The following is a 14,854-nucleotide window of genomic DNA, read 5'->3' as shown; positions in this document are numbered from 1 at the left end:
CACTTGAACCTGGGAGGCAGAGTTTGCAGTGAGCCGAGATCATGCCACTGCACTCTAGCCTGGGTGACAGAGCGAGATTCCATCTCAGAAAAAAAAAAAAAAACAAAAAACAAAAAACCAAGAAGGACATGAATAATTTCCTAAGGCTACCCCAGATTGCTTCATGAGGCAAGGAAGAAATACCTGAATTATGTATTTTCTGCAAACAAATTACTAAAATGAAGCCTAAGAAAACAGCACTGATGCCTTTTATTACCACTGACATTTCATACTAAACTGAAATACTGTACACAATCTTTAAAGGATTTTGAATATGGATTTAGAATAATTATTTAGTTCAGTCCATATAATGAACGCTCTCTGTCTGAATAAGCTCCCTGAGGACAAAACCATATTCAGCTCTTCTCACTAGTGTTGCCTAGCACAGTGGTTTTTTGTTTTGTTTTGTTTTATTTTGTTTTTTAATTTTTGTGGCTACATAGGTGTATATATTTATGGGGTACATGAGATGTTATGATACAGGCATGTAATGTGAAGCACATCATGGGGAATTGGGTATCCATTCCCTCAAGCATTTATCCTTTTAGTTACAAACAATCCAATTACACTCTTAGTTATTTTAAAATGTACAATTAAGGTTTTATAAACTATAGTCACAATATTGTGCTATCAAATAGTAGGTCTTATTCATTGTTTCTAACTAGTTTTTGTACCCATTAACTATACCCACCTCACCCTCAGCCCCTCACTACTCTTCCCAGCCTCTGGTAACCATCTTTCTACTCTCTATGTCCATGAGTTCAATTGTTTTGATTTTTAGATACCACAAATAAGTGAGAACATGTGATGTTTGTCTTTCCGTGCCTGGCTTATTTCACTTAACATAATGATCTCCAGTTCCATCCATGCTGTTGCAAATGACAGGATCTCATTCTTTTTTATGGTCAAATATTACTCCATTGTGTATATGTACCACATTTTCTTTATCCATTTATCTATTGTTGGACACTTAAGTTGCTTCCAAATCTTTGTAAGCAGTGCTGCAATGAACATAGGAGTATAGATATCTCTTTGATATGCTGATTTCCTTTCGTTTGGATATATACCCAGCAGTGGGATTGCTGGATCATATGGTAGCTCTATTTTTAGAATAGAAGAATGAAATTCTAAAATTTGAGGAACCTCAAATTTGAGGTTTGAGGAACCTCCAACTGTTTTCCTTAGGGGTTATATTAATTTACATGCCCACTAACAGTGTACAAGGGTTCCCTTTTCTCTATATCCTCGCCAGCATTTGTTATTACCTGTCTTTGGGATATAAGCCATTTTAACTGGCGTGAGATGATATCTCATTGTAATTTTGATTTGCATTTCTCTAATGATCAATGATGCTGAGCACCTTTTCATATACCTGTTTGCCATTGGTATGTCTTTTGAAAAATTTCTATTCAAATCTTTTCCATCTTTTGATCAGATTATTAGACTTTTTTTCTATAGAGTTGTTTGAACTCCTTATATATTCTGATTATTAATCCCTTTTCAGAAGAGTAGTGTGCAAATATTTTCTCCCATTCTGTGGGTTGTCTCTTTGCTTTGTTGATTGTATCCTTTGCTGTCCAGAAGCTTTTTAACTTGTTTTGATCCCATTTGTCAATTTTTGCTTTGGTTGCCTGTGCTTGTGGGGTATTGTTCAAGAAATCTTTAGCCAGACTAATGTCCTGGAGATTTTCCCCAATGTTTTCTTGTAGTAGTTTCATAGTTTGAGGTCTCATATTTTATGTCTTTAATTCATTTTGATTTGATTTTTTATATGGCGAGAGATGGGGATCTAGTTTCATTCTTCTGTATATGAATATCCAGTTTTCCCAGCACCATTTATTGAAGAGACTGTCTTTTCCCCAGTGCATGTTCTTAGAACCTTTGTTAAAAATGAGTTCACTGAGGCCGGGCACGTGTGGCTCACGCCTGTAATCCCAGCACTTTGGGAGGCTGAGGCAGGCAGATCATGAGGTCAGGAGATGAAGACCATCCTGGCTAACACGGTGAAACCCCGTCTCTACTAAAAATACAAAAAATTAGCCGGACGTGGTGGCATGCATCTGTAGTCCCAGCTACTCAGGAAGCTAAGGCAGGAGAATCACTTGAACCTGGGAGGCAGAGGTTGCAGTGAGCCAAGATCGCACCACTGCACTCCAGCGTGGGCAACAGAGTGAGACTCCGTCTAAAAAAAAAAAAAAAAAAAAAATGAGTTCACTGTAGGTGTGTGGATTGTTTCTGAGTTCTCTATTCTGTTCCATTAGTCTATGTGTCTTTTTTATGCCAATACCATACTGCTTTGGTTACTATACCTCTGTAATATAATTTGAAGTCAGATAATATGATTCCTCCAGTTTTGTTCTTTTTGTGTAGGATTGTTTTGGCTATTTTGGCTCTTTTGTGGTTCCATATAAACTTTAGGATTGTTTTGTTTTATTTCTATAAGGAATGTCATTGGTATTTTGATAGGGATTGCACTGAATCTAGATTAGCTCAATGTTTTAAACCCAGCAGGCTCTCAAATGTTTGCTAGATAAATAAGCAAGTTAATTACATATGGCAAAACTCTGTTCTAAAATGTGACTCATTGTGATACATATTAAATAGAATACAAACTAAGGTTGATCTCTCAAAACATAAGCTATACATGCTAAAGTTCAATATAACAAGTAATTTTTAAGGCCTTCTAATTTCATTCTTATAACAAGAGTCCATTACAATTAATTTCCTACCATTACCATTCATTGAGACAGTTTCCCAGAGTTTATGCTCATTTGGGTCAGTCTTCTATTTATTCTATATCTACAACACCATATTTTAAGAAATGGTATAATCTGAAAGTGTTGTCTGAGTCATGAAAGATAAATTTAAATTCATTTAGTTAGTATTATGTATTTTGATCCCTTAAAAATTGAGGACCTAAATATTGTTATACTCAGTTAATTACATTAACCAGAATGGAAACGTGAATGGTTATATTTTACTGATGACTAAATTAAGAGGGCTTTGCTGATTTATACAGTTTCTCAGAATTAACTATAATAACATCCTCTTTACATCAAAGCTGGTTATGATAATTAAAATGACAGCCCTTTTTTGACAGTTCTACTGTATGCCTTTGAGGAGCTCCTAAACTGATAGAAGAAGCAAGGCAATCAACAACCAGAGACCCAAGTGAGATGATGATATAAAGTTACATACTAAAGAAAAAAGTGGTGGTAAAGAAAGTCGGAGGAAGGAAAAGTTTATTGGGATCAATCAAATTAAATTAAACATTTAGTTTTTGGTGTCACATCACCAGAAATTAAATGTTTAAATAGTGACCTACAGAAGGTCTCATTCAAGTGTGATATGTGACCTAAATTAAGTACTTTGCTAAGCAAAGTTTGTTTAAAGCCTTTTTACATTGGTCAAAAATACTAGTCAGGTACCAAATAACTGAAATTACTGAATATCTTTTTTCTTTATACCACTATCTCATTTTTAAAAAGGTTGTGAGTATAGTTAGTAGATAAATGAACTTGCAGGAAGTTGTTGCCTTTTGGTAAGGTCACTGAATTTTAGACTTTAAGAAACAAATAGTGATACAAAAACTAAGGATGGGTAAATTGATTTTAATGCTCTAAGAGCCATCATATTCATCATTCATAAAATTGACAAATAATACCTTTTGAGATATCAACTACTACTCATTGTGATACTGGTAGTGAAAAGTTATTATTTCTTCATTCCACCCAAGAATAACATAGTAACACTTGAACTTCTAACACATACCAATCAACAGATATCTTGCCAGTGCTTAAAAAGTACAGATTACAGTGTACAAAACACTAAACTATTAGTTATTTGAAATATGCTACTTGAGCCAAACTAAGATATTTGTACATTGTAAGGGGTGGGAAGCACTTGAGTAGGGGACAGAACAGGTTTGTTTTTTTTGTTTGGGAGAAGAAATAACATGACATCTTCTGCAATTTCTCTGAGTCATGGAGAGCCAAGTAATGTTATTATTCTGTGATCATTAAATAGCATAACCAGACCAGGAATGGTAGCTGACACTTATAATCCCAATGCTTTGGGATGCCAAGGCAGGAGGATTGCTTGAGGCCAGCCTGGGCAACAAAGTGAGACCTCTTCTCTACAGAAAAATGCTTAAAAAAAAAATAGGTGGCCATGGTGGTGCACACCTGTAGTCCTAGCTACCTGGGAGGCTGAGGCAGGACAATCGCTTGAACCCAGCAGTTTGAGGCTATAATGAACTATGATCATGCCACTGCACTCCAGCCTGGGCAACACAGTGAGACCATGATTCTAAAAAAAAATCATAACCAAATACTTTCTGAATTTGCTTCCAATTGCGTTCCCTGGAGAAAGTTTTCATAGAAAAGTAACCATCTATTCCAGATGTCCTGTTCCTACCCTTCTCTATCCTTATCATTTATATCTCTGGAAATGATAAGTAACCTATAGATTCTTTAAAAGTATCAAGTTAAAAAGGATGTAAATGCTGAGAAATAAGACGAAGCAGAGATTGTATGCAGGGCAAGCCATACTGGTGTCATTTAGAGGCTGAATCAAGAACAGAAGAATCCACTCTTCCTACACTTTCCAATGCTTACTAAAAGCTGAATTAAGTGGCCTCAGCTTGGGTGGCATTTTCTTGCTTCTAACAACATAACTTGAGCAGCAGCATTTAAAATATCCTCACTCTGCCATGTTTATTAAAAGCAAATGATAACAAAGATGACATGAATGTGAAAAGGTCAATTTCTGTGTGTTTGTTTTTGCATTTGTCATATTATAAGAGAAAACTGTTAATAGTTGATAAATATGTTCAAAAACATTCCTGAGGCTCATAAAAATAAATCCATCTCTTTTCTATTTGAAAAAGAAAATATGTTATTTCAAATAAAATATTTGAAACAAAAGCTACAGATAACCAAGTCTTCTTCAACAAACTGCAAGTATAGATGAAAAGATACATGTGAAAAAAAATTTTAATGCAACAATGAAATAACAGCTCAAGAAAGTAATAGAAAAGATGTAACAAAGCAGTATGTGGTTAATTGACCAAAATTGACCTAATATCCATAAGCACAGACATTAGATACTATAGGACTCAAAGGAAAAGGATGATCACACATTAGTCTTAGGTAGTTGGGAAGTTCTCCATGAAAAAGGTGGGCTGTAGACTGGGTCTGAAGAAGGATGAGCAGGTTTGGGGTAGGTGGAAAGGCATTTCATGTGGGTGGAACAGCAAAAGTAGAAGTGCAAATACAAGTGGGAAAACATAACGCGGGAGAAAATAAGGAAAATAATTTTCTCCCTAGGGGAGGTAGTAGCAGCTAAACAGAACTGCCGCTACCAAGCTAGAACAATAAAGACTTTAAACTCTCTAGGCAGGGCAGTCATTGCTGGTTTGATGTAGCAGTAGCGTGAGTCTTTGGATCTGGATATCTGGAGATTATCGCACTGTCCAGACACTGAAATCATGGGTACCTGTGGACTAATGGCAGTGGGGTATGCATGAATGTGAGAATGTTTGCAGAGTAAGTTGTCTCTTAACTGGTGACAGACTGTGTGAACAAGATTGGGAGTGGTGGCATAAAATACTCTGTGAACAACAGCTGGATATGTGGGGCTTTCCAAGGGAGAAGAGAAGATGGTCTAGGACTGATCCTGAGAAAAGCTCACATGTACAGAACAGCAGAAAGAAGGAAACAGAGACATTACTTTTCCCTCTGATTTGAACCTCCCTCTGAAAAACCAGTCTGCACTGTACAATGTGGAGAGACAGACAACAAGGATTTTTCTTGAAGAATAAAATCCAATATGACTTTACTCTTCATTGTTTGGACCCTGTGTTATTGAGGGAGAAGGGGGTAATGGTCAGTTTGAATAATTTAAATATACAGACATATATTATATATTAAATATACATACATGTATATAGTAAATATACATACATACAGTATATATTTAATATACACACATACAGTATATATTTAATATGTATATATTAAATATACATACATACAGTATATATTTAATATACACACATACAGTATTTATACTTAACATACATATATGTATGTATATTATATATACTGATGCATATGTGTATATATACAGTATACAGATATGTACTATATACATATATACTGTATACATATGTATACTGTATACATATATGTTACTGTATTCATATATGTACATATATGAATACAGTATATATATTTAATACTGATATAATTGGAGTGTGAGTAAAAATGGCCATCAAGAATTGAATTGAGAGAACTTAGGACAAAAACAAAGTTTAAAGATGCTGAATTACATACAGCTTGGGACAGAGCTGAATTACAGATGTGAGAAAACAACTGGATATGTGGGGCTTTCCAAGGGAGAAGAGAAGATGGTCTAGGACTGACCCTGAGAAAAGCTCACATGTACAGAACAGCAGAAAGAAGGTAACAGAGACATTACTTTCCCCTCTGATTTGAACCTCCCTCTGAAAAACCAGTCTGCACTGTGCAATGTGGAGGAGAGACAGACAACAAGGATTTTTCTTGAAGAATAAAATCCAATATGACTTTACTCTTCACTCCTCAGCTATATATTGGTAGAACAATTTGAAATCATTTATTTGGCCAGATGACTAATGTTGTTTAACAGTACAATTAACTAATAAATAATTGTAAAGCACTTTGTAAATATAAAGTGCTACATAAATGTTTCATAATAACATTAAACAGGAGGCTTAAGTTACATTTTTATATTCAAGTATTTTATTGGTTATCACAGGAGAAATACCAAAAATATGATCAAATGCCATTATTACAGTCTGTGTTTGAAAAATACAGCAAAGTGATTATAGGAAAACAAAAACAACCTTGGCCATGCTAGGGTGAACAGAGTAGTAGACTAGCATGAAACATTTCCCTCATGAAAAACAAGAGGGAATGACAACACGATCATATACATATACATATATACATATATGCAATATTTATTTATTGGAATGTATTTATTGCAATATTATATTATTTATTGATTGATAGAAAAGATAATTTACCAGATAAAACAATGTGAAAGACACAGAACGTGAGAAAGCACATCAAGGTAGGAGCTCTGAGGAAACCATCTGACACAAGTAGAATCTTACAAAATAAGAGTAATGTTCTATGAAGGACTTAAATTTATAGCTCATCCACTATTTACAACAATGCATTGAGATGTATACCACTAGCACCCCCTATGTTGCATATAAGAGAACTGATGCACAGAGAGATTAAGAAATATGTTCAATATCACACAGCTAGTAAGTGGCAGAGTCAGGATTCAAGCCTAGACAGGATGGCTCCCATGTCTACTGGGAGGAATCTGGGAGAGGTTTTATTATCCCGATAAAACAAGACAGGTGGAGCCATACTCTTTCCTCCTGCCTCAGCACGAGGACAGGAAGGCTGAAGCTGCAACAACCGTATTGGGACCATGAGGTAAAGGACAAGAGAACCACAGAGTCATCAGCCCTGCTGTTGTTAAACTACTTAACCTATGCCAGCAATCACCCACCTCTGCATTCTTATTAGATGAGGACAATTATCCCCTATTTGTGTAACTGACCACACCCAGGACTTCTCCTACTTGCAACCTTAACCAATATGCCAAATAATAATCATCATCATCATAATAGTTATCACTTGTTGAGTGCTTGCTATAAACGAGGCATTATTTTATGTTTTATGTGTGTTTAATCTCTTCTACCTCATTCCAACTCTGTGAAGCAGGCACTATTATTATTACCATTCCATAGATAAGGAAACTGAGGCACTGTTTTATCTGGGTTGCCCAAGGCCACACTGCTTATAAGGGATTTAAATCCAGCACCCTAACTTCTAAACCCTCATTCTGCAGCAAATAGTATTCTAAACAGTGAAAGACTAAAACTATTTCAATTAAAAATCAGAAATTAGCTAGGGATTCTTCCTATTTTAGTATACCTATTCTTATTCAATATTATTTGGAGATTCTAAAGCCAATGTTTCTCAGTAGGATATATTGACATTTTGGGAAGACAACTCTTCATTGTGTGGGATTGTTGCACATAAACATGTTGCCATCTGTGTTGTCTAGGTCCTAGCAGAAGCACTCTCTAGACATAGTGTAGTGTCAGCCAAAAATACCCTCCATGTTTCCCCATAGGGAGGCAGTGTCACCCCAGTTAAGAACTATCATTCTAGCGCAAATTTGGCAAACTTCCTCAAAAAAAGTCCAAATAGTAAATATTTTAGGCTTTACAGGACATGCAGTCTTAGTCTGTCTCTATTGCAACTACTAAACTCTGACATTATTGAGTGAGATCAGTCATTGACAGTACATAAACAAATAAGGGGGCCTGTGTTCCAATGTGACCATATTTATACATGAGAAAGAACCCCGAAGCACCAAGGGGTTAAAAAACTTGCCTGGGGTGATTCATCTAGGAAGTTTACATTCAGATTCAACACAAAGGCAGAGTGATTCTAGGGCCTGTGCTCTTATTCAGAACACTATTGATTTCAGATATTTTAAATGTTTTTCTCCTAGTAAAAGGAAGGGTAAATGCCTCAAACACCTCACACTCCAGACTCTGGCCCTCCTCATCTGTCTGGTGTTGGCTGCTCCTTCCTGCAGTACAGGCCACCCAAGATTTGCTTCTGTGACAGCCTGGACCAATGCTACCAAGGATATACCTCATGTTTTACTATGCATGTCCCTAAGAGAGGCTCTCCTGGTTGACTCTAACACACAGTCATCCTTGAAACCTCCCCAAATATAAGATTCTATAAAACTGATCACTAGAATACTTATTCACTGATCTGTGACTGTTTTTATTTTTCACACCTCAAGGTCTCATTGTGGGTGAGCAAAAACAGAAAGGTCTTAGCTCATGGTATGGCACATGGAAAAGCTCTATAATATGTGCTAATATTAATAAAATATACAGAGTAGCAGGCAGATATCTCTGCTTGAGGAATGAATATGTGTGTAAATTCAGGAACATGCATCCAAGCTAAGAACAACCAAGTCAATCAGAGTGGTACAAATGAGCAAAGTTGTAACTGCTGATTCTGTTAGAGTATCTCAGTCTAGGCTTTAGAGTCCCTACTGTGCTTGCCTAGGAAAAGGGACCCATATCTAACCACCTAGGAGCCATACAGATGGAGCCAATTCCAGAAAACAGTTAATATCATGGTACAGATCAGTGGAGTCTCATGAGACTTGACTGCTAATCAGTGTGTAAGACACAGCATAGTCATTGCCACCAGCTGTGGGGGCCAGGTTGCAATTCTTCTATAATAGTAGACAGGTGGGGGAATTCAGCAATAATACAAAAGGGCAGGCTACCAAAATTAGGAAAAACAAAAATATAATTACCTCATAATGCTTTTCTGGAGGAACCAGAATATGCTGCTTCCAACATTTTCTGGTTTCTGTAGGGATATGCTTTTTCCACCACAGATATTAAATATATTAGGGGAAATTAGGAATAAAGATTTTTAACAGATTGTCCATCCAATTATGTTTAACAAATTGGTAGATTCTTTTCTCTTTATTTTTTTTTAACAGAATTGACTTGTTGTTTTTGCATTGTGTTAACAAAACCCAAAACCATGATGGAATTAAAGAAAAACTTCATTAAGAACTTATAGATGTGAAATATAACAATGTTTGTGATAAATACACATTTCAAATCTCGAATGCTTTCATTCAATATGAGTAAAACTATTAAGGAAAATGTAGTTCTAATATTTTTTCATCCATTTTTGTCATCATTTTTTATCCTCTTATGAAATGATTTCTTCTTAATAAGCACAAAGCAAATATAATAAGGTTGTGATAGGTAAATAACTTTACCTAATATCATTAATTACTAACAGCTCAATTATACTGTGAAGTGCCTAAAATTGTCATGAAGCTTCAAAAATCCTTATCATAGATTCTATTATGTATATGATTCATTTAAATTACATTAATTATACAGATTTTAATGAAGCAGAGAGACTACTTTCAATTTTCACAAGTAGACACAATGATCAAAATATTTATGTGCATATCACGTACTTTATTCTGTTGACATTCATAAAATAATTCATTTATTCAGACAATATTAGCACCTTTACATGGGAAGGAAAAAAGGCAAATCTAATTTCTCATGTTTGGATTTAAGATTATATGATCCTTAGATGGTTCTTTTATGTAATATCTAGCACAATTTGGGCAATATTTTTTGGAAAGCAAAATATTTAAACTTTTTGACAGTACTTTATATTAGCTGTAAATGGTTTTTAAGCCACGGTTGTTAATTGCATTTGAAAGCCCAGATTCCAGATCCTGACTCTCTGAGTTCAAATACAAAGATACTCAGGCCAGTGATTTTAACATTCTGTACCTCAGTTTAGTAATCTGTAGAACAGCAATAATAACTTTTTAAATTGAGAATTTAAAGAGTGATATCTCAAGTGTTTAAAAGAATACTTAACCATTAGTTAATGCTATATAAAAGTATTTTCCATTATTTATTTTCCTGCTTGGGAGGAGCTCAATTTGACATGAATATTAGCGATACCCAATTTCACCCACATAAAATGGGTAGGGAGAGCTTTTTATCATTAAAATTCCATGAAAGCAGTGTAAGAAAATCTTGTGGGCTAAAGTGTAAATCCCAAAATACTGACTTCCCTTGTGATGTGGCTTTGAATAGTGTGGCAGTGAAAAACTTTTTATCATTCATGTTGTTATTAAAACCTGTTAGACCAATGACCTAACTTCAACCATATGGAAACGTGGAGAAACTAAGGCAGCCAAAAATAGCAGTTTTTAGATCCAGACAAGTTTGAGGCTAGGAAATGAGGAGAATTGTAGGCAGAGGGTGAAGCAGAAATATAAATTGAAACCAGGTGTCACTTTTCAGATAATCCTCTTTCTTCTCTCCATACTTCCCCTCCTTCTTCCTCTCATATATATGACTGCCAGGACTGGCCAGGGCATACTGAACTCAGCACTCCAAAAAGGAAACTAGTATGGGAACAGATATCATACTATGAGGTCTCTATGGAAAATCCAAGGCCAGGCGTAGTGGCTCACATCTGTATTCCCAGCACTTTGGGAGGCTGAGGCAGGAGGATCACTTCAGCCCAGGAGGTCAAGATGAGCCTGGGCAACATAGGGGAGACCCTGTCTCTACAAAAAATTTAAAAAATTGGCCAGGCATGGTGGTGTGCACCTATAGCCCCAGCTACTTGGGAGGCTGAGGCAGGAAGATCACTTGATCTCAAGAGGTCAAGCCCGCAGTGAGCCATAGTTGTGCCACTGCACTCCAGCCTGGGTAACAGAGGGAGACCCTGTCTCAAAAAAAAAAAAAAAAAAAGAAAGAAAATACAGTTGCTTTCTTTTCATCAAACAAAACCAGAAAATTCCACCCTAAATTCATGTGTGACAGACTATTTGTTGTCTGGGAGTTTGGATTATAACACAATGAGGGGTTCTGGTTCTGGAGGACATTCAGTGAGTAGCTGCTTGTTTGTTATTAGAAATCCTATCCTGCTGAAGCCTTTATGGCAGAGGATCTTTTAGACTGTATCAGCACTGGCTTTAAAATCCTTTTGTAACAGTACATTATGGTGGACAGCTTAGGTAGGGATAGAAATAAGAGTGAGGATAGGAGAAGGAAACTGTTAGAATGCTGGGTTCAGTATACTCTGGGCAGTCCTGGGCAGTCCTGGGGAGGTGGAGAGAGTGGATAGGAAGGAAGAAGTAAGTGTGCTCGGGTTATTGTGACGATATTTACTTTGCAAGATTATATTTGTATGTATGTAGTTTGAGAGTCTAAGATTTTATTCTGTATCTCTTAATCATCCAGAATTAGAAAGTCTTTAATCTCTTTTTTTAGTAAATGTTCTTTGGAACCTTGCTAACAATTTGCCACTTTTCTAGAGTGGTTGAACTTGATTGCTTCAAATCTGATCTTATTTCAAGAAATAGACTGACCTGCCCTTAAGGTATATCCAAGTAACCTCGATGTTCTTCTTTCTGCCAAAGGCTTCCTGGCAAGCCTCCCTGCAACTTACAACCACTAATCTGGTTAATCAGTGAGGGAAAAAATGCTATGAAAAATATTTGCTTATTAGTTGCTAATTCTAGATTTTATTTATATGTGTATTTTCATAGGCCACATACATTCTTGAAATACAGAAACCTCATTTGAAACAATTCTTTAAAAACTTTATCCTGAAGTGGAGCTGATTTCACTCTACTTTTGTCTCCCACTTTCCTGGCCCACTCCGCGGAGGCAGTGCCAATGAATTGTATTACCCAAGAGGCAGTCAGTGAAGAATAAACAGGGAGAGACATATGACTCAATAAGCCAAGATTACATATTCAAGACTTGATTAACTGAGTGTTGACCTGTGGTTTGAAAGTTACAAAAATGCTAAGATGTGATTTTTCTTTTAGGTGGGAAATGAAGAAGGATGAAACACTAGAAGAGGAAGAAAAAGCAATACTGGAGCACTTAAAACAAATTTGCACCCCACAGAACTCTTCTGCCTCAGATAACATAGAGGAACAGTAATCTGCAGAAAACAGCAACAGCTTTATTTTAGGAAACAATCCCATGTAATGGAGTAGGATTTTTTACCATAGTCAGAAAGAACCTCATATGTGCTGTGAAGCATGAAACCAATGACTGAGTAATCTCTGTACGGAAAAGGAATACAGCACATAAAGAATAAGGTGCTACATATTTTTTTATTTTAAAAATAATTTCAAATGTTTTTCTTTCCCCAATCTTTCTCTTTATATGATATAACTGCTGCCATCTCGTGTTCCCTTTGAATTATTTTTTTCTCCTTTCAGTCTTGAAGTATCTATGACAACAGGCAGAAATGTTCAGAAATTTTTTAAAGGATTTTTTAAATACAACATTTGGATGTTCAGTTGAGTGGAGTCACATAGCCCCATGAGGTCATCTGAAATTTTTAATTTAATTTTGTTGTAGCTGTAGCCCAAGTCCCAGTTTTAATTGCCTTTACTATCCACAATTGTGTCAACTTTCCTCATTCAATTTATCTAATTATAGTCAAAAAAAAGCATTCTCCTGAACTATAACTTTAGTCACACCTCTGCTTGTAGTGGTTTTCAGTCTTCCTCCTAAACCAGAATCAAATTTCTACTCATACATATTCAGGTCCTATACCAAATGGCTCCATGTTCAGACAATTGCTTGCCATTCTCTTGGTTCAGGTCACATGCTTGCCATGTTTTCCCAATCAGAATCCATCTTTCTTCCAAAATTAGGCTCAAAACTAATTCCAGCCATCTTTACCCCAAAGCTCATTAGCTCATATAATGTGTTACTTTAAAATTTTTTCATTGTATTGATACACACACACACGATAAGAAAACAGAACATGCTCTAGTACCCTCTCTGCCAAGGACAATTATAGATATTTATTATTTCCTTCCTATCACTGCCTGATATTAGATTATAAAGACATTGAAGATATTATGATATAATATGAAGTCTGCCTTTATAACTCCCTGTATGCCTACTACAGTGTTATTTCATCAAGTGGACAGTTAACGAACACAATTGATTAAATAGCTGCCAATGAAAGAAAAAGACAACAAAGAGAATTGCATGGTTGGGCAGTCTAAGAACGTCTGGGAGAAACCTTATATATATATATATATATATATATATATATATATATTTTTTTTTTTTTTTTTCATTTTAGAAACAGGGTCTTGCTCTGTTGCCTGGAATGTAGTGCAGTGGCATGATCATAGTTCAATGTAACCTCAAACTCATAGGCTCAAGCAATACTCCTGCCTCAGCCTCCTGAGTAGCTAGAACTACAGGTGTGTGCCACCACACCTGGTTAATTTTTTTTTAATTTTTTTGTAAAGATGAGGTCTCACTATGTTGCCCAGGCTGGACTTGAACTCCTTGTCTCAAGTGATTCTCCCACCTAGCTAGAACTACAGTTGTGTGCCACCACACCTGGTTAATTTTTAAAATGTTTTTGTAGAGATGGGGTCTCACTATGTTGCCCAGGCTGGACTTGAACTCCCTACCTCAAGTGATCTTCCCCTCTCTGTCTCTCAAAGCCCTGGAACTATAGGCATAAGCCACCACACCAGGCCCAGAAGCCTTACATCATGGGCTATTTTAGACCATATGACATCAAACTTCATGTTTTCTGATGTTCTCAGATATATAATAAATTGTCCATACTCCCACATTCTGTGATTTTTATAAAATATGTGTAGGCTACATGATTTCCAAAGGAAAGTACTCATGCATTTTTCAAAGAGTAAAAGCTTGGGGTGCAGAGGAGGCCACATTAGGAAATCTCTTACATTTTTTCTTTAAATAAAAATACATAAATGGCCATGTAGACAGCTGCCTGCCAAATAACACATTTTATTTTTAAAAAATGTACTTTAGTTGGCCAGTATAATCATAAACCAAGTGTTTTTAAGATTTGGTTGAAGTAATTTCTAAAAATTCTATGAAGACCATTTAGAAAATGGTAGGAAAATTTTATGAGAACTGGACATTCCATCTAATCTGATCTTTAAACAGGTTACCATAACAATCAACATAAGGCAACAGTTGACTTTATTCCTTCAGCTAAGTGGTGGTCTGTGTACTAAATCTGCATAACTGTGCTTCATTAGACAAGATGCAAAAATGGAAAGTTAAAAATAAATTAATCCAATAAACTAGATACAACATCTTATAAAATTACAGGATTTCACATTTGGATTGTCT

General features: G+C 35.8%; 2 protein-coding genes across 10 annotated transcripts in view; one reads left to right on the top strand and one right to left on the bottom strand.

Annotated features, from left to right (window-relative positions):
• Window positions 1–13,788, top strand: part of KIAA0825 (KIAA0825 ortholog) — a 473,030-nt gene extending 459,242 nt beyond the window's left edge. The window contains exon 22 of the mRNA XM_055387134.2: window positions 12,532–13,788. Coding sequence (XP_055243109.2) covers window positions 12,532–12,649 — 118 coding nt within the window. The 3' untranslated portion in view covers window positions 12,650–13,788. The remainder of the gene's footprint in view (window positions 1–12,531) is intronic.
• Window positions 1–14,854, bottom strand: part of LOC109026970 (ERV-BabFcenv provirus ancestral Env polyprotein-like) — a 266,355-nt gene that overhangs the window by 211,980 nt on the left and 39,521 nt on the right. The window contains exon 4 of one of the 9 annotated variants that reach the window (XR_002006044.3): window positions 344–2,221. The exons of the other annotated variants lie outside the window; for them this stretch is intronic. The gene's annotated coding sequence lies outside the window, so the exon portion shown is untranslated. Of the gene's footprint in view, window positions 1–343; window positions 2,222–14,854 lie in introns of those variants that run through there. 9 annotated transcript variants of the gene reach the window in all.

Source organism: Gorilla gorilla, chromosome 4 (assembly GCF_029281585.2).
Source record: "Gorilla gorilla gorilla isolate KB3781 chromosome 4, NHGRI_mGorGor1-v2.1_pri, whole genome shotgun sequence".
In the NCBI taxonomy this organism is placed as follows: Eukaryota; Metazoa; Chordata; class Mammalia; order Primates; family Hominidae; genus Gorilla; species Gorilla gorilla.
Note: the sequence above shows the minus strand (reverse complement) of the source record. Positions and strands in the feature narration are given on the sequence as shown.